General features: G+C 34.6%; 2 protein-coding genes across 8 annotated transcripts; one reads left to right on the forward strand and one right to left on the reverse strand.

Annotated features, from left to right (window-relative positions):
- Positions 1 to 1167: 1167 nt before the first annotated feature.
- LOC143303354 (katanin p60 ATPase-containing subunit A-like 2) lies at positions 1168 to 4047 on the reverse strand. 4 transcript variants are annotated; one of them, XM_076622766.1, is made up of 5 exons: positions 2442 to 3802; positions 2059 to 2347; positions 1714 to 1836; positions 1543 to 1655; positions 1168 to 1306 (listed from the first exon to the last, which is right to left on the reverse strand). In XM_076622766.1, exons 2-5 carry the CDS (start codon positions 2060 to 2062, stop codon positions 1271 to 1273), a joined length of 276 nt encoding a protein of 91 aa, XP_076478881.1. In that variant the 5' UTR covers positions 2063 to 2347; positions 2442 to 3802; the 3' UTR covers positions 1168 to 1270. The 4 variants fall into 4 exon arrangements, with proteins under 4 accessions (XP_076478881.1, XP_076478880.1, XP_076478878.1 ...); XM_076622765.1 differs by lacking the exon at positions 1168 to 1306 and having other exon boundaries at positions 1432 to 1655; positions 2442 to 3803; XM_076622763.1 differs by lacking the exons at positions 1168 to 1306; positions 1543 to 1655 and having other exon boundaries at positions 1742 to 1882; positions 2442 to 2639; positions 3056 to 4047.
- A 406-nt stretch (positions 4048 to 4453) lies between these two features.
- Positions 4454 to 23685, forward strand: LOC117163884 (uncharacterized). Of its 4 annotated transcripts, none has more exons than XM_076622761.1 (6): positions 4454 to 4650; positions 4792 to 4887; positions 12444 to 12614; positions 13708 to 13856; positions 15527 to 15733; positions 22990 to 23685. In XM_076622761.1, the coding sequence occupies exons 1-5, from the start codon at positions 4599 to 4601 to the stop codon at positions 15584 to 15586; spliced, it is 528 nt and encodes a 175-aa protein (XP_076478876.1). In that variant the 5' UTR covers positions 4454 to 4598; the 3' UTR covers positions 15587 to 15733; positions 22990 to 23685. The 4 variants fall into 4 exon arrangements, with proteins under 4 accessions (XP_076478876.1, XP_076478874.1, XP_076478875.1 ...); XM_076622759.1 differs by lacking the exon at positions 15527 to 15733 and adding an exon at positions 21954 to 22214; XM_076622760.1 differs by lacking the exon at positions 15527 to 15733 and adding an exon at positions 21954 to 22214 and having other exon boundaries at positions 4795 to 4887.
- Positions 23686 to 24679: the final 994 nt, after the last annotated feature.

Genomic DNA, 24679 nt, shown 5'->3' on the forward strand with positions numbered 1-24679 from the left:
GTTGTTGCTAGGCAATTTCTGTCAAAAGTTTGTTGTATACTCTTTGGAAACATCGAGAAAGATTCAAACGCCGTTACTAGGCAGTTTCTGTCTGGAGATTGATTCCTAATACAACGTGTGTCCCATTATATCGACATCTCTAAAGTACAATTCTATGTGATTTCTAGCGAGAACAATACAACCGATCCACACCTTCGTCAGGCAAAACGTTTATCCCGTGACCGTGGCTACGTTCGGCGACCAGTTGTCACCTCGAACCCACTTTCGCTTTCACAAATATCAAACAATTACAAATGACAATTGCTTAATTACAGTTATGATAAAATCTAGGCTAAAGCATTAGAAGGCTTCCTCAAAATTGCAAAGGGAAGGCTCCGGTTTTCCTTTCATCTCCGACATATATAATACAAGGATATAATACAACCGAACATTTTAAACTTAACCTATAGCGCGTGCGCGCACACACACGCGTACACATGACACACATGACACACATGCGCGGACACACATGCGCGCACACACATGCGCGCATACACACATGCACACACATGCGAATGATTTCTCGAACGATAATCCATTTATTTATATTTTTCAATATCTGTCCTTACGATTGCGTATTTATTTGTTCCACGTATCATATTTATCTATTTGCATAACTGTAGGTGACATTTTTTTTAACAATTTTGCTAATATTTCATAACTTTTTAATTCATATTTCAAAGTGGTAACAGGTGTTTCTTTCTTTTCAAGTCTCCTCCATATCGGGCTTATTTCTAGTAGCCACGCTTGCTTACAAAGCAATTTTATATCTGCACAAGAATATCTTTCAGTACATTTTACTATGTGGTTTACAATATCTGTATTTTCTAATAAGTGGTTGCTAAGGTATAATTTGAATATATCAAGTAGAGCAACTTCATTAGGTAATGATACGTATATTTGCTTTTCGAGACGCCTGAGTAAAGCTGCATCAATGCCCCTAATAACATATTTACAATAAATATTATCGTTCTATTATACTAATAATAATGAAGGAATACTTCAAACAACACAATAACATATTTGGAATTTGGAGAAATATTACAATATTTTCAACTTAGAAAACATTGAAATAACGTGATATACGTACCAAGGGGAATTAGTTGTAGCCAGAAGAACTACATTAGAATTCTCATTAGACACTAATCCATCCAATCTAGAAAGAAGTTCTGATCTGAATCTCTTTGCAGGTTCAGACAATATACAGTCTCCTTTATTTGTGGCGATCCAGTCAATCTCGTCGATAAAAATAATTGTAGGCGAATGACTATAGGCAAATTCAAATAAAACCTGTTCAGTTTAACAAATGTATTATTCATTAAATATTATATTCGAAATTCCTTAAATTCATTGCCTCATCACGAATATGATATCATTTCGTTTTCCAAACAACTATTCTATTTATATATAAATGACGAAAAATAAAATCAAATCTTTTTATACCTAGAATCTCTCCTTCATAGACAAAGGAACAAAGAAACTTACATAGACAAAGCAACTTACACGTATATACTTCTCGGAATCGCCTCTCCATTTGCTGACCAATGAGCTGGCAGTTATGTTAAAAAAGGTGCAATGGCATTCTGTCGCGACTGCCTTCGCTAACATCGTTTTCCCTGTTTTGTATATTTCTTGTAAACACGTACAGAAATGAAAAGAATGCGAGTATCTTACCTGTACCAGGTGGGCCGTACAGCAAAATACCTCTCCAGGGGGAAAACGGGCCATCAAAAAAGATAGGATACTCAAGGGGATACACAATGGCCTCCTTAACAGCGGTTTTACATACTTCTAGGCCTATAACGTCATCCCAATGTACATTTAATTTGTTTACTATGATCTCCTGTGACGATACAAAGATAAAATGGCATCTTCTCTATATTAAGTAAACGTTACGTAATTTGATATTTGAAGCGTTACTGAAATCACGTCATCGTCGATATACGTTGAACGGTTTATCGATGGGAATTTTATCGTTTAAAAGCTTTACGATACGTATATTAATCGAAAATAACTTACGCATGAGATGTCCTCAGCAATCTTTCGTAATTCCAGATTATCTTAATAAAGCTTTTCAATGCATTTCAATATCTTCAATTGCATGGATTGTTCCATTGGGACGTTAAATAGCTCTTCTGATGAACATCCATCACTCTCATTGGGGAATAGTGACTTCACTGTCATTGCGAGATTAATATGATTCGTATTGTCATCAGTTATCTTCTGCTGTAGATTTGTCTCTTTCACAGGCTCACTTCTCGCTTCTTTACTAACAGATTTGGCTTTTGTCTCAATACTTCTACAAACACTGGATCATATTGTAATACGATACGTTGAATATGATACGTTGAATACAATACGTTGAATACCGTTTAATATCGTTAAATAATTTAAATTCTTACGTTTTGCTTGCATTTGTCACTTCCCTCGTCATTTCCCTTCCAGTTATTTTCTTACACAATATGGGATATTTTTGAAATTTCATCTTGTAATAATTTTCATACTCTGCAACGATAATTTCCAAATCGATGTTGTCGCAGACCCGATGTTCTGGAGATAGACGAGCTTCCCGGAATAATACATCGCTAATGTCTATATACCTAAAGAAATGTAGTTTTTAATTAATTATAGTTTTTAACTGATTAAAAATATTTTTCGCAATGACTGAACACTATAAGATAACCATCAAACAACTGTTTTATCTCTAGGTAAGACAGGCAAAAGAATGTATTTACTATATAAATCCTCGAAGATAATTTCTTGTCTTCTGCTCTTTAATTTCCAATTTTTAGATGGATAAGAATAATTTGAATTTATATTTCATATATTTGTTTATAACTAGTTAATCTACATTATCGATTGAGTTATTCTTAACTACTGAATTACCGATGTCGAATTTTCAAATTTGGTTTCGCCTTCTCTTTCCACGATGTCCACTGATTTCTATTTCGATTGGTCACTGACACTATTCAAGAGAATTGGAACTAGGAATATATTTTAATTATAATATACTCACCCATTGTGTTCCAAATAATCACATACAAGGTATAATATGTTCCGATGACGTTCCGAAATACGACTCTCCTCCTAATATAATTATTTTTTCATTACAATAATATAAGTTTTTTCATGTAATTTTTTGTTACATTTGCGAATTCAACGAGTTACACATGATTTTTCATGAAACACGAACGTTAAAAATATTTGATACAGCCTAATTATAAAAATTGTTAGAAGCAAAAGTCATAGATACTATGTGCGAGTATCGCATGAAACGAACAGCTATTAAGAGAACTGCAGCAATATTACAAATCAAATAACAAAACACACTCGTCTGTGACGTGGAAATTCTAAAATCTAAAATCTAAAATCTAGAATATTCCTTACCTTTTTTCGCAGATTATAAAATATCTTATTCATACTACCTTGCATCGATAAATCACCGTTCATAGTGACACTTTCAAATCGCCTATCGTTTCTCAATGGATACGAGAATATCCGTTTATTGCTTTAAAAACAACCCGTCCATTACGTTTCTCTTAAAAAATTCTTTCAACTCCGTTGAAAACCGAGCATCAAACAAGAGACAAACGATTTGTTGCCATGGAAATGTTTGGTTCACACATAAGCAACGCACAAATATAATGATAGAATAGCTGAGTGTGTGTACTGTATAGTAAGATGGATGCAACATGGAAATAGAAAGAGAACACCATGTATAGATACTTCCTGTCCTTGTTTAATCAGGCATGCACACTAGTGGATACTGACGCTGCTCGTATACCTCTGTTACATATTTCCTGTACAAGTGCGCGTCATTAGACAAGGACGGAACATCCTCTCTCTACTTCTCTATCGCGTTTTTAGTTCGCTCACGCGCTCTGTACTTATATCTATTACATTTCCACCATAAGCAGCGGCCGTGCAGTGACTTACAAAAGTTCCGAACGGTTCCATCCTGGGCGGACGGTTAATTGCGTTCGGTACTTCGAGACAGGAAGGTGAGTACAGAATCGCTCCTCTTAGTACTCTTATTAGAAGTGTTATCATCGAATATAAGTTTTTTCAATAAATTCTTATCGTTTTACAATCTTTCTAGAATACAATGACGTCAGCAATCGATCATTTTCGCGAATTTATTGTAAATTAATTGGGGGAATATCTGGAGTTCTTTATCGGTTTCGACTGTAAAATCAGCAACTATTCGAATTTTTCATTCATAATTGTGACGTTTTCGACTCTTCCGTTGCCAAGACCCTCTTGAGAGATTTTTGGCACGTTCCATCACCCTTGTTAAACGAGTGCACATTGGTGGATATATTGATTTCAAAAACCAATACGTGAACGAGGTTTATTATCTCACTAGGACAAAGAAATCCGTTTTATTCGCGAATTTTCCGTGTTTCTTCTTAATTTTCGTGAGTGTCTGGCGCGGAGCATTATTTGAATGAACTTTTCATCGTTCAGATTATATTTCGTTTAAAAAGATTGAAATTGATGTCGAGAGGAAATGAAACAAGGTGCTCGGGCATTCCATCGTTTCCCGGGGAAAGAGAAATATGAAAAAAACGGTCGTTCTTCCTTCTGCCATTTTCGTCCATTACCAAAATGGTATGACCCAAATGTCCCGGGCCGTGAATCAATCAAGCGAATTTTGAATAATTTTTGAATAATATCCAGTTAATAATTTGTGAAACAAATTAATTTCATTTTATCGTTGGAAACAAATTAGTTGGATTTTTCTTTCTTTAGCAGTTTTCGCCGGAGTTGACCTGACGTGCTACTTCAGTTTCCATCATCGCTTCTCGAAACTTCCAACGTCCTTGGTGTTGGAGTCTCCTTGCCCAGGTGAGTACATAGCTTCTAGATACTCGTCGCTGTTCATCCTTACGAGCCTCTCGAGCTTTAGTTGTCAATTGTTATCGTTAAAGGAAGAGAAGCTCGCGACAGATGTTATCGAACAAATCGTTTGTTCTCGAAAAGTTCGAACTTGTTCGTTGCGTTTGAATATATATGGACGGATGCCATTTTTCATGACATCTTCATGATTTGTCATGTCGTGAGTATAGCTTTGTGATTTATGTGAAATTTGACCACTATACCGTGATAGAAAAATATTTCCAATGAATTATAAATATTTTACATTGTGAATTATAAACATTTGTTAGAAATTATATCGTACTTGAGGTGAAAATGAACCATATATCTGCTTATGGAATACGAGGTAGTAAATCATTCGAAACATAATAACGATTAATTAAGTACATATACAATAACGTTTACGAATGAATATTGCGAATTATTGTATGGCTTTAATGCGGTATTTAATGTTTTGATTGCGGTCTTTGAAATGGTATCATAGGTGCTGATATAATATCGCGCGAAAAAGGAAAGACCAGTGGTTAATATTGCATGTGCACCAGTGCGTTGCGCTCGTCGGGGGTGGTTTTGACGCCGGTGCCGAGGAGAGGCGCAGAACGTGTTCGATCGACCCGCGAACGTAGCCCGTGCTCATACTGCGACAGAGTTCGTTTCAGTTAGGCTCAGTCGCTGTTTGTCCGTCGACAGCGTATAATCGCGTCGGCCTACGATTCCTTTTTTCTTCTTGTTTCTTGCGAACTCTCTCGCAACAGCCGTTCTATACGTACGCCGCCAGTATATTGCGTGATCATCGTTCCCGTTGCTTTCCTTACCCTCTCACGTCCTTCGAAGAAGACCTCCCTTTGGTTTTTCCTTGTTTGGAGGGAATTCATCGCTCGGACACATGGACTGCGAAGCACGAGGGTTGATCGAGGCATCAGCGTGATGTACTTTTCAGGTTTCATATTTTCTCTATGATACTTTCTAAGGAGAATTTGGAAGATATACATTTTTAGGAAATAAAGGTTTTTATGGAGTCATCGATAGGTTAGAATTTAATTAACTCTCTTACAACAGGTATTCCAATTTTTTAATATATAAATTTAGCTTCCTCTATGGTGTTAGAGAACATAATGCGGGCATTTTATGATATAACGAATATATTCGTATATATTTTAGTTTATTCATTCGTCAAATTTCCCTAGTAGGCCGGCCTGCAGTTCACATGCAGCACTTAGTAAAAATTTGTTTTGTTAGAGGTTGGCCATTCTTCTTGCTATAAAAATATCGTGAAGTCATATCATATGATAAAGCACCTTCTGAAAGCTAGATGCTCGATAACGAGCCTAATGATTCTCGGTAGTTTGTAATGTCAAGCTTTGAATTGGCGAGATCGCTCTGCTGTCAAACCGCCGTCCAGCGGCGACCACATTCTTTAACCACGTTCAAGGGGTATATCACGCTACAGAAACCATCAAAGGGTTTGCAAGTTAGTTGCCTTTTAGAAGTGGGGCAATTGGTTGTTACATGTAATCCGTAGTTGCTGGCTGTTCTCCTTAGTCGCCATACATCATAGAGACGACAGTTATAGTCGCCAGTTGTCCTTGCTAATGGTTGCTTGTTGTCGCTAGTTAGTTCTCGTTATCGTTATGTATTCCATCAATCACGCGAAATTTAACGTATGGAAATTTATTCTTCTTTATTCTTTCTGTAGGGAGATTTTTTAAGACGAGGAAAATATAGAATATTTTAAGACGACTGTTTTATGATACAACAAAGTGGAAAGACGATTTAATTTTATAAAGTTTAAGGTAATTTTTTAAAAAACTTCGAATTTAAAAGATTCAAATAGATATCTTAAACGTAATTAAACCCTCCGTATCGTAAGAAATTAAATGAAACTGCGCAACAAAGTTAATACATTTAATGTATTATTTTAAACATTTATTTAAAAACATTTATTTAAAATTTAGCATTTGTCAGTTCGTTACATCTGCGGTAAAAGTTGTAACTACGAAGAAGCTTAACATATAGTGCGTCTCAAGACGACAGTAAAAAGTATTAAGAGATTTTTCGAGATTTTTTCTTTTAAGTTTCCAAGTACTTTTTCTATTTAACTTCTTTTTTTTTGCATTTTCTAACAATATTCGATAAATAGAGACGAAATATGACAGTTCTTAGTTCGGGGATTTATTGGTTCGAAAGTTACTTCAAAAGTGTTTCTGGAGTTCGTGCGGTTAATACTTTTAAACTACTGAGTACGACTTATTCCGTATGGCTGGACAAATCTTTGTTGATACTGTAAGCGTAACTGGTCCGGATATTGTCTTGTGGAGATAGAAAAATACACGAAGTATTGATTGAACTACATATTTTTTTAATTCTTTTTTAATTCTTTTAGTTCTTCATATATTGATAATAAAACGATATTCCGCTACTTTGAGCACAATATAGTAATGTTTAAATAAATAATAAAATTTACGCATTTCGTCTTCATGCGTCGATAAGAAAATGCAAAAAAAGTTAAAGAAAGATGATGCGCAGACGCGAAGTTTAGTCAGCAATAATATTTAAAACCTCTAAAATATATTGTACACATTTATTTGCAAATAAGCTCAATGAAATTGAACTGTAACTGTGTTTCCAATAATGTCTTCGATGTATTGCTCGCCATTATGTCGGATTAACAGCTCTAAGTGATCGACCTTAATCACTAAATGGCGGCCGTGATTCAGTGGTATAGCTTTACATATGACGGACATCGCAGGCGCTTGTAAGACGTCCATTGTGAAACGTTTCCAATAGCACCGTTTATGTGATGGTGAAATCTGAATATATATATCGCTGAAATATATATCGCTTATCACTTGAGTCTGACACGATCGTTTTTAAATAGAATCACAATTTTTTATTCTTTACAAAATCAGTCTTTAAAGATTATGTGCAAATAAAATAGATAAATAGATAAATGGTTGTACAAACTTATAAAACAGATATTACAAGTATATCTAAATAAATGATATATTTATAAATTGTAATATTTGATCTAAAGTTTAAATAAATAAAAGAGATACTCGTGACTTACAATAAACGTATTTTTTTTTTCAATTTTTAAACAAAGCAAAAGTGGATAACAATTTTTCAAAGTGTAAAAATCAACACAATGGTTGGTTTCTTTAATTAATCAATAACGTTTAAAGTTAATTAATGTCCAGAGTGGTTTGTACATTTTGTATTTCGCCGTATTTCAACGTTCGATGTGTAAATAGAACTTGATGCCTGAAATATCGAAAAAATAATTAAATCCGATCGTTCCGTCGAATTTGCAAATTGTATACTCGTGTAAAATCGAGTGCGCTTGTGTATGCTGATACGAAAAGTGGTAGTATATTTTTCCTTTTTCGATTATCGTTATCACTTTTTGTGTGGAAAAATTAATTCCGTGAAATGGAAGTGCAATCAATACGGCTTATCACGAAATAATAGCACAACGACGGTACATATTGGTATTGACGTCAGCTTCGCAAAATTTCTCGAGTATCGCGGTCGACTATTTGGGTTAAGAATTCAGTTTCAAGGTTCTACAAGCACGAGTATCTTATGGATATGAAATTTTCAGTGTACATTTTAATAACCATATTCCATATTGCATGCTGCGGTCCAAGAAAAATCCGCAGTTAATATTCTGCTAATTCCTGCTGCTTTTAAAGACCATAAGTAGTCGTCCGTAAGGTTTAAAAGATTTCGAGTAGATTTGTATTACGTATTTTATCTTCTAATTTTTAAAGAGAGGGTCGTGTTTAATTAATTGAAAATGACGAAACTGTAATGGGACATTATTATCAAATATTAAACGTGGTTCCATTGGGTACTTTTATGGTCTTTGCGAGATATATATGCATTATACGTTGCTATTAGCAACGCGTAGCGATGAACGATGGAGAGCAGTACCTTCGTTATCTCGTCTCGGTTGTGTACATATCAGTAATGCACAGTACTCGTACTAAATATCTTACAAATTCCATACAGATTTTCAGATTAGTTTCGAATAATACCAACACGACCATGATAGTCACAGTACAGTATTAAATGGTGCCACTATGCATAATACACTCCTAAAATGTTTCTACAAATATATTTGTCCGAATATTTTTGTCAGCTACTATATCCTAACCACGATTTATTAAACAATATATAGATTTAAAAAAGAATATATAACGACATTACTTGTTTAGGCTAGATTGGTTTAACTTGTATAGTTTTAGTAACTGTGTAAGATCAAACAAGAACTTATCGTTAGTTTGGCGAGATTTGATTACACGAAGCAACATAATTGCTTTGAAACTCAGGACAGAAAACAATGTCAACCGGTAGACGCGTTTGTCTGGTGAACGTGTAACGCGTGAATAATAGATAGCGACAATCACGCGAACGCTAGTTACAGTTGACTTGGCTTACATTGTAGCATTCAAACTAGAGTATACGAGCCGTAAGCACTATTGAAAGTTCAAAGGTCGACTAGTGAGCTTCATCCTATCTCATTTTTTAATCAGGCGATGGATCGATTTGAAATCGTATTGATTTCGAGGATTATTATAGTTCTGTGGAAATTTTAAAGCGTGGTTTGTCTAATCTTGTCTCGTTAGCTACAGACTCTTTGGCGAGCAGCCTGAAACTTGATCCAGTTTCGAGAAAATGAAAAATTCGTTTCTTCTCTTTGCTTCCCTGTTCCTTCTTTCCTCCTTTTTCCCTTTTTACATCGCGTTAAGATCCGTTAAATAATATTGACTGCCGTGGACGCTGGCTGAGAAGTGCACTTTATAACTAGCTTTAAAATCACTGACGTCGATGAGGACAAAGGTAAGTTAGAGGGTCATTTATCTGAGCTGGTGTTATTCGACCTGAACTCTGCAGCTTTTCAGAGTTTCTTTCGTTTTTCTTTTAAGAGCAGAGATGTTAATTGGTCTCTTGTTACGTGTAAGAAGTATGTACTAAAGCTTATTTATCACCAATTGGTTGCTCAAAGTCGAGATATACATACCTATATTATATTAATACGTTACAGAAGATTACGCGTTAGTTAGCTTATGAGAATTTATAGTGTGTCACAGATCACAAAAGCAGAATGACTACTTTTTCATAAACGATATATGTATATGAATTGAAAGTTTAACTATTACGTCACATAATAGTATCACTTCTCTCGATAAACGTCGTCGAGTGCATATTGTTAAAGAATATTAGCCATTTGAATTCAATAGTTTCGAAGATACTAATGCTTCTGTGAAGTTTTTGCAGGCTGTTAATTTTTTATTGAGATACTACAAATTTTAAATAACTTCGATTAGAAATAAAAATCACATTACATTAACGCGTAGAATGTAACGTAACGTAGATAATGTAAATATAAATTATATTACAAGGAAACAATACGGGTAGGTAATGTGAAACATTCTGGTTAAAATTGCATCCTTTGAAGGCTAGGACACACAGTACTTACGAAGTAGATTAAGTACCAAATGGGGTACTTAAGAAAATTCATGTTGTCATTGTTTAATAAACATCTTCAGCTAATAGCTTTCTGCAAAAGCTGGTTTAAGTTATGCTAGCTTATTCCTTATTAATTGCAATTATATTGTTCGTATCTCCTAGAGGATTAACAATCCATTTTTATAATGGATAATAAAAGTAAATTCCTATTAGGTTGTGCCAAGTTTCTTTCGTTTTATAAAGAAATGACAGTTATGTTATTCTATATTATTTTATATTAAATTGGAAAAAGGTGGATCACACGTAATTCAATAAAATAATATAAAACGAAAAATGTTGTACATCTATTACTTTCTTATAAAACGAAAGAAACTTTTGGAACAACCTAATATTTCTCTACTACGACGCTTCTACAGTGCTAAAATATTTGATAAAAATGTTAAGAAATTCTAATATTGATTTAAGCGTATCGATTTATCTGCTCTTCATATTTGATCAAACAGAAATTGTTAATTATGATTTCCACTTAAAAGCGGATTGCATATTATGAGGATAAATTATCAAATTCATCTCTAATATACACATTAGAGAATCATTCATAGCCGCAATCCTGTTTACCGCTAACATTGCTGGTACTCAATAATTCATTAGGTGACTGCTTTAGCCGCACAGAATACACCTGTAAATAATTAATCGCCATTAATATTCCATCGACTTTTGAAAATCCCTCGTGTGATCTATTTCATGCGATGAGAATATGTATAAATTGAGATTGCGATCGACCATCCTCAGTCGGATAAATCGAGTGATTCAAATTATAACACAAAAAAAAGTTAAAACTAGTTACATTATCTTTTTCAATTTTTATGTATTATTTGGCGGAAGAAACTTTGGTAATTGGTAAGTAAAGTTCACCTCCTTAATGTTAATGATTTTAATATGTTATTAAGCTCAAAGTTCTAAGGAATTTTCTATATATATATACATATACATAACTGTGTGCGTATATATATAATATACGTATAACAGCCAAAGTTCAGCTCTCAAGTGTACGCAAAACTTTTATGTTCATTTTACGCTATACCAGTATGTTTCATGAATTTGTTTGCTAACAGTATCGAAACAAATAACAAGCAGAGGACGAGCTATTCATGAATTGTTTTGCCAGCGTGTACGCTGCCAATATTTTCTATTTGAGAAAACATACTTGTTGCTATTGCAACTACAAATATTTTTACAGTCGACGCTTTTGCCGTGAATCATTGGCTAACATGTAAAATCGAGAAAAAACATGGTTTATTGTGATGGAAATGTGGAAAACCGCAAAACCGATATAGAAGGGAAAATAAAGGAAAGGAAGGTAGGGATAAGTAGAAGCTTGGGGCCAAGTTTAATTCACTGAAACCGAGCTGCTTGTATTATCACAAAACAAAATTGCCAGTACGTCATTTCCGTACTCTCGTCCTCGCGAAAATGGTTTTGCTCGTTAAGAAAAAACGAAGAGACAGGGAAGAGAGGAAAAAGCAAACGGAGAGCGCTTTAAAAAGCTGGCGAACCGTGTGTTACCACAACGAGACACGCGGTGCTATTTGTCGCTTTAAATTGTGTCGCAACTCGTTTTTGAGATCTTTGCCAGGGACGCGTTAAAACACGCTGCAAATATATTTCTGGCTTTTCTGGGGTTTAACTGAAATATGACAAATAACGTTGTAAAACATATGTACTTATGACTTACAGAGTAATTGAGTGTACAAAATATAATAGCCAGCGATTTAGGGCTTTAAAAGATCAAAAGAAAAGAAAAGAAAAGAAGAAAGATAATATGTTGCGGCAGTTTAAGTCGATCTAAGAAAATAGATAACGGGAGGGGGGGAGGGCAAAGCTAGTTAATCTGGAAAGAATCCAAGCGTCAATTTCAAGCATTTACAGAGAATCAAGCGGGCTGATTAAGGTCGTGAGTTGAGCAATTATCCCGCGTTAGGTTCAATCAGGTTAGTCCCACGCGAAATTGATCCAACCATGCGAAAACGAGTGTATTCTGATTTCTGTTGCAGATACTTCTGGCTATTGCTGGTCACTGCTAAATTTCTTTTCTGATCCGCATCTGATCGCATCTGATCTGATTACAACTAAGAAGATGTATTGTTGGAGATTTTTTTTGAAAGTAATCATAATTGCGGTCTCCGTACCGCCTGTCCCTCTTTACGCTTTTTCGTTAAAGAATGGTAAGTTGATACTGATTAATTATGCGATCGAAATCCTATATAATGGCTACAAAAAATATTTGCATCATTATTCTCGTTTCCTAATGAATCGCTGTTTTAATCAAGTTTTATATTGCATCAAATTTCTGTAGTTACACGAAAGTACTAAATTATAGAAAACTTGATATGCACGGATTTAATTAACTGATAAAGTAGTCAATATATAGGCATTATTATTTATTATATTATATATTATAGGCATTATATATTAGTAATGTATATATACACTTTTGAATTTTAGCCTTCTATTATTCTTATATCCTTTAAACGTCATTTCAAGCTACAAGCGACTTTAACTCAAATAGCTCGATTTCAAGTTCTAACGTATACTGTAAAGCACACTTGCGAAGTGAAACAGTAAACACGATATGAAAACTCTCTCCCCAGTAAGAAATCGAATATCCAATTTCAATCGTGCTTCATCGATGAAGCATCAATGCTACGTAGAAGCATCGTGGCAGCCGCAATGCGGATCCGTTGAACAAAAATTTCCTGGCACGATCGTTTTCGTAACGCTATTAGCCGTTTCAGTATCAGGGATGTTTTAAAAATCCGTATCGGATTGTACCATGAAGCGCAATAGCGCTTCGTTTATTTATTTACGAGAAGTGCCGATCAACTCGATTGCACTGCTCTTTTTTTTTTGTCGAAACATACCGTTCAACGCGTTCACGCTTCACTTCATCAGCTATATCAGAAACGTTACACTAAAGAGTCAAAAGGTTGCCAAATATTCGTGCTTTACCTTTTGTTTGTGTGACGTTCTGTAATTGGTTTTTCAATTCAAGAGGTAATTTATACATTAGTTTTTTCTTTATTTGGTTTACGATTATTTGAAAGAAAAGTAATTACGAGAGGAAACTCTGATAGACTAGCGACAAGCTACGTTCGGAACCGAGCGCGTTGTGAATTGACAATCGTAACCAAACATCGCGACACAGTTCACCACACTACGCGTACAGCATGATCACGCTGAGTGGCGTTGAAACGGTTAACGTAACTGCGCGTACGACCGTCGAATGGCAAAGATATTCAAGCTGAGAATCGTTTTCAGATGCTACAAACAGCAGCTGTGTTGACTTTCATGGAGAAACCATTCGACATGCTCTTACGCTTGAGGACGGACTTTCGGTTTGCAGTTACTGCATCTGCTATAATTCGAGGCCGGCCTGGTGCACGTCGATCGTATGCCACCCGCCCGAAGTGAGTATATGCTCATTACTTAAACACTTAACACAACCAGAGAGAAACTAAAGCACACCGTTAACGCTTGCACGCTGGTCGTTAAAGCACATGCTACGCGAATAGGGTACACAGCGATTCATCTAACTTGCCTTGAATTACTTTTACAAAGAGAAACATGGACAGGAATAATTTTTTGTTACGAGTCGTTTAATTTATTCGTTCGTTAGAACGATTGGTCTGACAAATTCAAAGTCTTGTTCCGTATAAATATTTTTAAACAAGCACGTCATAAGCTTTGTATATTTTTTTTATCGCAACGAAACTGTTCAGAGAAATGTTGAAATTATTAATTACAAAAGAAGACATTTACGTTGTAAAAATGTTAGCGAAAACATTTGTGAAAAAGTTACTTTGTTATAAATTCTACAAAAAGAAATATTGAAAATCACGCCCCATTTATTCAGTTGCACGTATGAAAAGTATTTTGCATTCGCGCAAAAAAATCCCTTAAGGATACATATTTTATAATAATTGGAGTGTCAAAGTTATTACGCGGATTGGCGTACCTTAACCACGTGCCTTTTAATGAAACTAGGTTATTCATTTGTTATTCGTTCCTAACTTTCAACTTTATGATTTTTGCGGAATAAAATTTTATATTCCGGTTCAGTTTATAAATGATTCATTTAGAATTTAATAAAATTAGAGTTACAGCAGTGCAATTTAATAAAGAACAAATAATCATTTGTACTTTATTAAAATGTTCTTTTAGCGTCTCGTTTTAATATTTCTCTAATAATATTTTGTTAACCGTTATATTTAAATGAAGGTTTTCAAAGCAGAGACGTACTTTAACGTAGGAAATGGACGTACATTTATAATGAGAATTCAGAAGCAAAAATATTTCATACAAAAATAAATATTCCCCATGTGTAAATAGCTACGTTATGACTTTTATATGTATCTAACGTTTTTCCATGCAAGGTAACGTATATTTGCTTCTTCGCTTCTTCGCTTCTGAGTAGTAAAACCTGGCATTCATGCGGCTGATAGGTAGTTACGCGCTGACAACGAAAAACATAAAATGAATAAAAAGCATGAGCCATCCTATAAAAAAAATAAAGCTGCTTTTATCTTTCATTACATATTCGTCAGAATATTGTTAATAAATATTTAAGTTTAGATTTCATAAATTATGAATTTAAATAATGATTTAAATAGATGCATAGGATTGGACATTTATTTATATATGTATCTGTGAACGCTTTTTGACATAAAATTTTTATAACGACTAAAATGACATATTCCGATATTAAATTAATTTGATGAGAATAAAAACTGAATTTTTTAAACGAGATTTTGTATGAAGTTACATTTATTGGGAGAAATTCATTCTTTTATAATATGATAAAACGAGACTCATAGTCTGTATAAATCATTTCATGGAATATTATGTGTATGTACATGTGTTCTACGCTTTTATTATAAAAATGCTAAATGAACATAACGATCAAATGCATCGACAAATGCATTGAACATATCGATTGTTATTTTGAAAAATTGATTATCTTTTATTTGTTTCGAACTACAAATTGATTGAGACATTCGTGTTTGCTAAATTGCGAATTTAACGCAATGAAGTCGTCTGAATCCCTTGCTAGCATGTAAATATAGCGTCGAATTAACAGGTCAATTACTTGAGGTTGGAACTGAAAGAAAGAGAAAGATGGAGGAGGTCTTGCCTTTGAATGCTGGACACTTCTAAAGCCCACAGTTCGCTGAAATTGCCAGAGAATTCAATTAAATGGCAAATTAAACCATTGAACTGAATCTGTTTCCAATCGTGAGCTTGGAGGTTCTACCCTTTGAATTTTTAAACCAGTCACCCTTCTTTTGTACGTATGGTAACGAATATAATTCATAAACTAATGAAGTGTGTAATTCAATTGAAAGCTCTTTTCACTGAATTCAGTTTAGACTAAGAAAAATGATATAATAACGAAATTATCAATTTACAATTTATAGAGCGTATACTTTATTCGAAAGTGAAGTTTATTACTGCAAATATTAGTTGGCTATTTATAGCCTGTTTGAAAAGGTGATTTAATTTCGATTGATTTTCGATAAGTTTTTGTTGGTTTACTCAGGTTAATTAATCTCTAATAAAATAGAAATACCAATCCGGTAGTATAATTGCTTTCTTGCTTATTACTTTTTTACTAATTAGCGATGCACGATTCCAGACCAGTAAATATTTTTCCATCGGGAGAAGTCAGGTCGAGAGATGCAAGATTTATACGCTCGTTCTGTCAGTTATCCCAGTGTCTGTTACGCGATAGAAAATGAACGAACTGAATAATAAATGCATTATCGGCATGAAGATTGCTTGATGTAGGCCACCGCTTTTTTTCTATCCTTCCGATACCATTTTTCTTTTTTCTTTCTTTTTTTTTTTTGCGAAACACTTTGCTAGTCGTGAGAAGCAGCAATTCCCTTCTGCGAATCAATTACGGTTCACGAGAAATTGTATTATAGCCTGGAACGTATTCAAATTATCTTCAATTATTCTCGGCTGTTTCCATTTCCATTCGTCTCTTACGTAAGTACTCGTTTGATGTACGTACATAGTGAGACAATAATCGTTAACACCTTTAATGTCTTCAGTATTATAGAATAAGACGCGAAAATACGTTGAAACCTGACTTTTAGATTCGCGAGACTCTATAAGGCTTCGAAAGTCTCTTGTTTCAGGCCGAATAAAAAATTGTAGATGAAGAATTACATTGCGAGGTCTGTTAAGGAAAATTTTAAATCGTATCGTTGTAATAGGATTATTTCAGCGAGGGAAATTACGTGTTGCGTGCGAAGCCACGAGCTTTCTTTCAGGCTAATATACATAATTGTCCTATCGAACTTTCCATCTAAACCGTTGCGCTCACACGTGGATTTTGCATTTCAATTTTCTTACTTACAGTCCAGTCCAGTGAGACCAAGTTAAATTTTTCAGCCCTCCGAGGTAGAATATGTTTTATAGAGAGACGTACAACGCCATGAAGGGGAGACAGATCAATAAATTGGGTTATCTTTAAATTACTGACAATCATTTGATCGACGCGGTTTCACCGACACCGAGTCCCCCGGCAACGTCTGTCAAAGCTTATTTACCGATACACTGAAATCAGCCACAATCATTTTACCGACGTCTTCCTTTGCTGACAGTTATTATACTCGCTGTCATATGTTATCGTTGATTATACATCTTTATTTACAAATTCGTTTCCGTGTATAACGAAACAAAGGAAGAAACGAAAATGATACGTTTCATGACGCATTGTTAAATTATTAATTAACCAGAGTTACATATCTACATGAATGCTTTGAAATGTCAGTCATAATTCATGAAAATGGATACAAGCCATTTTACTATACATAAATAGAATTATAAAGACATGTTACGTACTAATGCTTTTACGAAATATATTTCTGTATACGTTTGACGTTTCTGTATTATTCCTTATGTGCTTTCTGCTCTTGTGTTTAGCTCGTCGGAAGTAAAAATACGTTAAGCGAATCAGCTAATCTATTCGAGCGTTTCAATGGCTCAGTCTTCTCTTATGCAACTACCAAAAGAGAAGATAAGTCTTTGGTTATACAACATTTCATAACGTCCAAAGTAACGGGGCACTAATTAGTTGAAACTTTAAGACAGACCAGATATCGGTCATCGTCCGTAAATACATTTATTACGATCGTTTAAAGTTTAAAGAAACACCGTTATAAAATCGTAATACGAGACAAAGCGATTCAGAACTCGAATTCATTTGTTGGAACGACGCCATGGGCAAAAGTAGATAATGGAAAATTTAATACGATACGATTTAAAACTTTCTTCCAAAGACCATTTGATAGCGCCGACGTAATCAAGAGTGTGACGATATTGCCAGAGACGTTTCTGCAAATAGAAGACTAACTGATTTACGAATTGCCGTAACACGATTGCCGCTGGTAGTATGGTTAGTAATCGCTTTATTGAATTTTCGCTTGATGTGACATCGTCGAGAGTTTCTAGCGAAATTCTTCTCCCTGTAAAACTATGTTTCTACAGCAATGGCTGTAATTTTCGAGTTACCGTTTGCGAAGAAATCTTTTTCTTTCTTACGTGTAATAGATTATTTTTAAGTTTTAAGTTTTAAATTACATTGGTAACCTTCTATAATTTATTACTCGAAGGTGGTAATTTTTTCTTAAATAGTTTGTTTTTCCTATAATTTATTATAATATATTTTACTACAGAATCCTCAAAAACATGATGTATGTATATATATCCTGAAATATTATCAGTCTATTGTCAAGTTATAGAACATTATGGAAATTGCCAATTAAAGTCATAAAAAACAAAAAATAAGGAAGTTCGTTAAAATATGTGATTTTCCAATCAAGATATAGAATTTATTCGAGTAATATAGATTACGGTAGAGATGGTGACGGTAACAACGAGTGGACTGACTCTTCGTGCGAAAACAAATTGGAAGCGCAGAGCGATGTATTGTTTCAGCGAATATCGATTTTAAAGCACGGTTTTAAAGTACGTGTGCGTTTGACTAGGTGTGTTAATTAATATTGCTGTCTGATTTTCGATATGTAAATACAATATCTACATATCTTTAAACTTATGATAATTGAACTAACAATTTTTTTAAATTTAAATTAATATTTATCCTTTTAAATGCAACAATTTTTTTTAATAATAACTTCACGCGTAAGTCAGCTGCGCACATATTTGATCGTTCTTTAAAGCTTGAATCTCTGCGAAGAGAAAAAATCTTTCAACCAACAAGAACTGGTTCTACGTTTTCTATCCATTTCCTTCCAGATAAATCTCTCTATCTAAAATCCTTATTTCCGTATTTCCTTGAAAAGGTTAAAGTCGTTTTGTATAAAATCCAACGTAGAGAAGAAGGAAGATCCGCAAAAGATTCTTTCAGCTTTCCCTATGTTTGAGCTCGAATCAAAGCAATCCTATTCCCAATAGGGTGACTATGCGTTTAACTTCTCATAGAATCTCTCTGATTCCGTGTGATACCTTCGGTGTTTTTGAAGTATGTAATTGATGTCGTAACGTCGACGCTTTGCAGTGCGAATTCAATTTTGAGTTGCAATTTCCCTGTTTGCGTGGCAAAAGCATAAAAAAGCATAAAATCGATAGCGCACGTTTCGATAAACACGTTTTCTTTGCTGATGGCGCACTGTAAATATAAATATTTGAATAAATATCGCGAATTTCATGTTGCTAAAAGATTTATACTATTTATTCGTAAATAACTGTTGCATATGTTTAAGTTGAAACCACTGCATTAGGTCTTTTTTCTTGTTTAAAATTATTTGTATTGGTAAATTGAATGAAAGTTCTAACATGTAATTTGTTCTTCTTTTATAAATAGTTTACAGAGGATAAAGCGTGGGTAACTCACGACTGTCGCGATCATGACACTATACATACCTATGTATAGCACGTATACTAAGCTAACTAAAATAGCAAGTCAGAAAAATGGAAACTTAGGAAAATCTAAAGGAAGATAAAACGTTCGAGCCTTGCCAGGAATATAAGATGCTAAGTAATCTTCCTAAGTAATCTCCTCCAGCTTTTTCTAGTTTGATCAATAATTATTAGTACATGTTAGGAAAATAAATAGAATTTTTGTTCTCAAGCGAGGTATAATTTAAATTTTGTATGTACACAAAAATGTTAAATATCTGTAATAAACATGGTATAATCAATTTTTTTTACATAAAATTATACTGTATAGGCTATTGTTATTTAAACATTTTAAATTGGATGAAGGAAAAAAATGACGCAAATAAAACGTAGGACATTTTAATTAAAGAGACTAATATAGAGATTTATCTACTTAACTGTGATTAAATCATCTCCACTTAACGCTCTACCTCTTCTATTAATTATGCTTCGTTAAACTATGATTACAGAGGATGGGTTTTTTGATAAAATGACATTCTGACAAATATATATAGATCGATATATATAGATATAGATAGACAAATATATAGATTCTTACAACAGTAGTTATGAATGAACAGTAGTTATTGTATCAATTCCGTTCTTCAGAAGCTTCATTTGTGAAAAGACAATTCGCCAGAATATGGATTCACTGTAGTTATAGCTATAGGATTTCAATCTAGTTGACAGACTTGCTTTACGTAGAGAATATCTGTCTCTTGTTCTACCTTATCGCGATTCTCTCCTCATCTTATACGCTTTGTCGAACAAAGTAATATTGGCATATATCTCGGCTCTGGTTACAATCATTAGTTTCCGCCTAAACGGTTAGAATCACATAGCTCGCGCTCTACTCTCGTTTATTGAACATTCAGGCCATATGGTCGCATGCGACTAGTTTTATGTTAATTCCGACCGATTACAATACCTTTCTTTCGTTTACAAGGAACGACGAGACTGGCAGTTGCGTGATTTCCAATGCAAAAGCCGCGATATCTGCACGATAACCTAACCTCAACCGATTTTGTTGTACTATTCTTATGTGGACTTCGTTTGTACCACTTTCGTAACAAAAATAGAATACGTAGAACACAGCATTCCGTTATGCGATATTGTCGATTCCTAACATCCGAAAAATCAGAGATAATTTTTTCCCTACAGTTGTACATTTGTGTGAAAAATTACGAACGTAAAGTTGTTTGGTGCATGCACAGTCCTCCCCTACCCTGCATTTGCGTGGACATGCTAGAAAGATTCACTTTTCCACGGTGAAACTGTATGTATTATAATTTCATTTTTACAAAGGTCGAACATCCTACTATGCATAAATTTAATATTAATATAAGCAGGTTTCCTGTTAAGTATTACATCTGACGTATAAGCACACGTGTGTACGAGCCTTGGTTTTAAATGTCTTATAGTAGACACCGAAAAGATTATTCAGTTGGATATCTGACTCAACATCAATATTTTACTAGGAGATAACATGTTAAGAACACGTTGGTGGATGGCATGGGAGATGATGAATGAAGACATACTTCTGTGAGATACATAAAATAGTAGTCAGAACGTATTTTGGCGCTTGGGGACAGCAACAGCTGGTGATACTGTCATACACCTCCATTTATAAACTTTCGAAAATCGATGTGACCTTCAAACTTTAGTGTATTCTGTTTCACAGCACAAAATGTTTCCGAAACGTACGTTTATTGTTACAATGAACTTGACTAATGGCTCTGAAATACTATCCTTGAAAAAACAATGGGGGAATTAGAGCAAAAAAAAGAAGGAAATAAACAAAGACCTTGTTGGTTCGTAAAAATAAAATATGCTACAGGAAAAACTTTTTCCAACTGATTGAGATGCGACAAGCTTTAAAAGCTATGACGCGAATCGAGCGTTTGTCTACAAGAGCGCATTTTCGGTGGATATATAGATATACATGTATATGTGACGAAATATACTAAAGCAATATTGACCCTTTGTCGCTGAAAGTATCAAACTACAAAACTTCCTTTCAAATTTTCAGAATAAGGAAATCAGGATCATGATAAATAATTGGAACATAATTAAAAATAATATATCTTCTCTATAAGATAATGAATACATTGGTTCATTTAATTTTTATGGATATTCAAACGCTTCTGTGAAATAAAACGTCAAGATTATAGAGTATAAAATTCATAGCTATGAAATAACTAAAACTCTGATGTATTATTAAAGATATACGTTAGGTTGTATGTAGTGATACATACAAAGATTACATGTACAAACCCATAATTAACACAATGCTACCGCAACTATTCTGCAATCTACCTTGCCCAAAACACTCTTCCAGTCACCTCCAAACTCTTCAATTCTCTCCACCTAACCACCCACAAACCATTCACAAACATGCAATTCTCGACAAAAGAAGAACTTATCGTCAGTTGTCCTTAACATCTCGTTCATTCATTTGGTCCCTATCCCCCTATTTCCTCCCACTGCGATGATCGCACTACATTTTTCCACGTCTCTATTCTATTCTCTGGATGACCTGAATTCTCGAGCAGTCGAGTGACGATTGATCTCTACAATTGATCGATTTCTGTTTATTACAGCCATGCTGGAAATTTCGCTTTGGAAAACGATGTTGTGAGTTTGAATGCTTGGACCACGTAAAAAACATTACCGGAACCGGTGAAATTTATGTCCTTGAGGATAAGATATTCTCCAGCTCCTCGACTCATGAACAAACTCTACTCTGGGCGATGAGCTCAATGGTGCTGTTGCGGCTATTCTAATTTTTCAACAAGGATCCAGATGGCGCCGTTGACGAAATTCAATCATTATAAACGTCAACGATCAACATCAGCCATCAGGCAATTTCATATTTGTGACTTATTTCTTCTGTGTTATTTCTTCTAATTTTATTGTTAGTTCTTCAATTTGTATTCCAAAAGATTGAACTCTTTTTACGTGCGTGTATGTTTTTCTTTTTTTTGTAACTCGTCGAGTTGCAATTCTAATTTTCGCACTTCCTCCTTCATGTCCTCTATGTGCTTCTCGAACTCTTGTGTCGTCCTGTCTTTGTCGGAACATTCTACTTGAAGATCAGCGAGTTGATGCTCGGGATCGTAATTCGATTTTTGGTCGTTAGCAGTAATAAGCTCACGTAACTTCACTTTTGAACTTGATCTTGTTTGGTCTTGATTGTGTTTTCGTGGTGCTTGTGGTGTTCTAAAAGTAATCGTCACGTTGCTTGCATTTTTAGTGCACATTGATACACTGCACTCTGCAGTTCTGTCTGTACATTTTCTTCTTTTCCTTTACTCCTCTTTCTCTTTCTAATGAATTCTTTTTATTCCGTAAAATAGTTTTTGTATATTCAATTTTGTTAAGTGCAATCCTTATTTCTGATAACTTACTTTTATTAGATAATTCTTGTGAAACTTCTACTACATCTTCCATATCATTTTGAGTGCGGCTCCTACCTTCAGTAAATTTAATATCTTGAACCGTATCATTAATTTCAATAGCTCTTTCGGTATCAAGTAAATCGCACTTATTATTTAATATACCTTTTGAATTGACTTCTGTCTCTGTATCTTCTTCGAGTTTTCTTCGTTCTTCTAATCCACCCTTCTCATTTTCTAGGATCTTCCTTGTTGTTACGCCGCCTAAAACATCTGCACGCCAGCCCGCGCCAGCTCGAGCCACCGGACAACAACCGGCCTGCGTAACGTCACTTCGACCCTCAATAAACCTAAGGACCCACCATAACTTTCACTTCCCTGTATTGTTTCGCCATGTGTCTTCAATGCGTCAGGTCGGGCCCATCAATGTGTCATCGGTCTTTTCAAGTGCATAGTTTCGTGGAAAAGACCTACGTGACCCTGGCCACGAGCGTCTGCGGAACATGTGTGCGGTGGGCCTAGGAAAAGGGCAATAGAATGCGACAATAGTTAGTCGAGGAGCAGAGTGCGAGTCGAGAAACAGAGTGCGAGTCGAGCGGAGACGGAGGTTGCGAGTGGCGTTGCCGAGAGAGTGTGGATTGCGCTGTTTTCTGTACGTTTGGTATGAATAGTTCAAGTTAAGCCACAATCGTCTTTTCTGTCTGATTAACATCTCTATTGTCCACGTTTTGTAAACATATTACATCACGATATTACATACATCTTCTCTCCTAAATATATTATAGTGCTAAGTCCATTAATACATTAATTTCCATTATAAGAGCCCTGCTCTAGCGTACATATCTATCACATCTTCGTGCGACAAGTTGTTGACTATTTATTTCTCTACGTCAGTGTAATCTAAGTGTTGGAAATATATAATTTATAATTCAGTGAATCACAGTGTTATACAAACTCAATCACCCCTATTATCGTCTCTCCTCGCGGTTACGTCTCCCCGCAATTGGTCGGAATTTACACTTGTATTTTCATCTTCTTTAACTTCGACTTTATCCGATCTCCTAGGTCTGCCTCTATGTTTCGCTTCATCAGTTGCTATTATTACACCCGTTACTGCATTATCATTTTCTACAGATTTATACCTATCGCTATCACTAGCTGTGTTCGTTAAAAGAACTTCCCTTCGTTGACGAACTTATCAGTTGTTTCGTTTTCACTATCTGAAATTGATTTTTGTTTAACACCTCTTTTTTCTTCTTTGGCAAATTTATTTTCTACATTTTCCGATGCCTTTTGTTTATTAATTATTTCAGACTTGTCTTCGATTAATTTCGTCTTTAAAGCGCTTCGCAAAATTTTATTTGTGTTTGATTGTCTGGTTTGATTATAAACAATTTCTTCAAATTTTGGCGAAGTAGCAGGCTTTGCAGCAACATTATAACGACTGCTCCGTTTACTACTATCTAACATAGATGGAGATGGATTCTTGTCATCTTTATTCTCTAAAGACTTCTCTTGTGTATTAGCATCTAAATTTCTCGACATAAGATCTGCTGAAGTTTTTGATTCTGTAGTGTCACACGCATTTTTCGCTGTCATCATTTGGTCTTCTTCTATAAGCAAATGTTCATTATTGTAAGCATTATCTCTTGCTTTTTGTATGGATTCTAATGATATATTTTGTTCAACGTTGTCTATTGATTTTGTATCATTTTCAGCAGTTGATTTACTAACTGCTTCTAATTCCTTCGTTTCAATTTGGTTTTCTTTATTTGTATCGCCGTCCAAAATATTTCTCATTGAAATATTATCCTTCTTGTTATGATCTTTTTCTGCTTCTCCTAAACTTTTACTTTTTTTGTCAAACCATTCTTGTAAATTTTGAGTATCTTGTGACGAAGATGGTGACAAATCATTATACAATACTGCAA

Source organism: Bombus vancouverensis, chromosome 11 (genome assembly GCF_051014615.1).
Source record: "Bombus vancouverensis nearcticus chromosome 11, iyBomVanc1_principal, whole genome shotgun sequence".
NCBI classification, from domain to species: Eukaryota; Metazoa; Arthropoda; class Insecta; order Hymenoptera; family Apidae; genus Bombus; species Bombus vancouverensis.

What these genes read in the sequence shown, in the direction of transcription:
- LOC143303354 (XM_076622763.1), bottom strand. Translation starts at nt 2,524, where the DNA reads ATGAAATTTCAAAAATATCCCATATTGTGTAAGAAAATAACTGGAAGG. An exon ending in GTGACAAATGCAAGCAAAAC is followed by an intron (nt 2,348 to 2,441) that starts GTAAGAATTTAA and finishes AATATGATCCAG; the next exon opens with TGTTTGTAGAAGTATTGAGA.
- LOC117163884 (XM_076622759.1), top strand. Translation starts at nt 4,599, where the DNA reads ATGAAAAAAACGGTCGTTCTTCCTTCTGCCATTTTCGTCCATTACCAA. An exon ending in CGCTTTTTCGTTAAAGAATG is followed by an intron (nt 12,615 to 13,707) that starts GTAAGTTGATAC and finishes AATCGTTTTCAG; the next exon opens with ATGCTACAAACAGCAGCTGT. An exon ending in TCGTATGCCACCCGCCCGAA is followed by an intron (nt 13,857 to 21,953) that starts GTGAGTATATGC and finishes TGTTTATTACAG; the next exon opens with CCATGCTGGAAATTTCGCTT.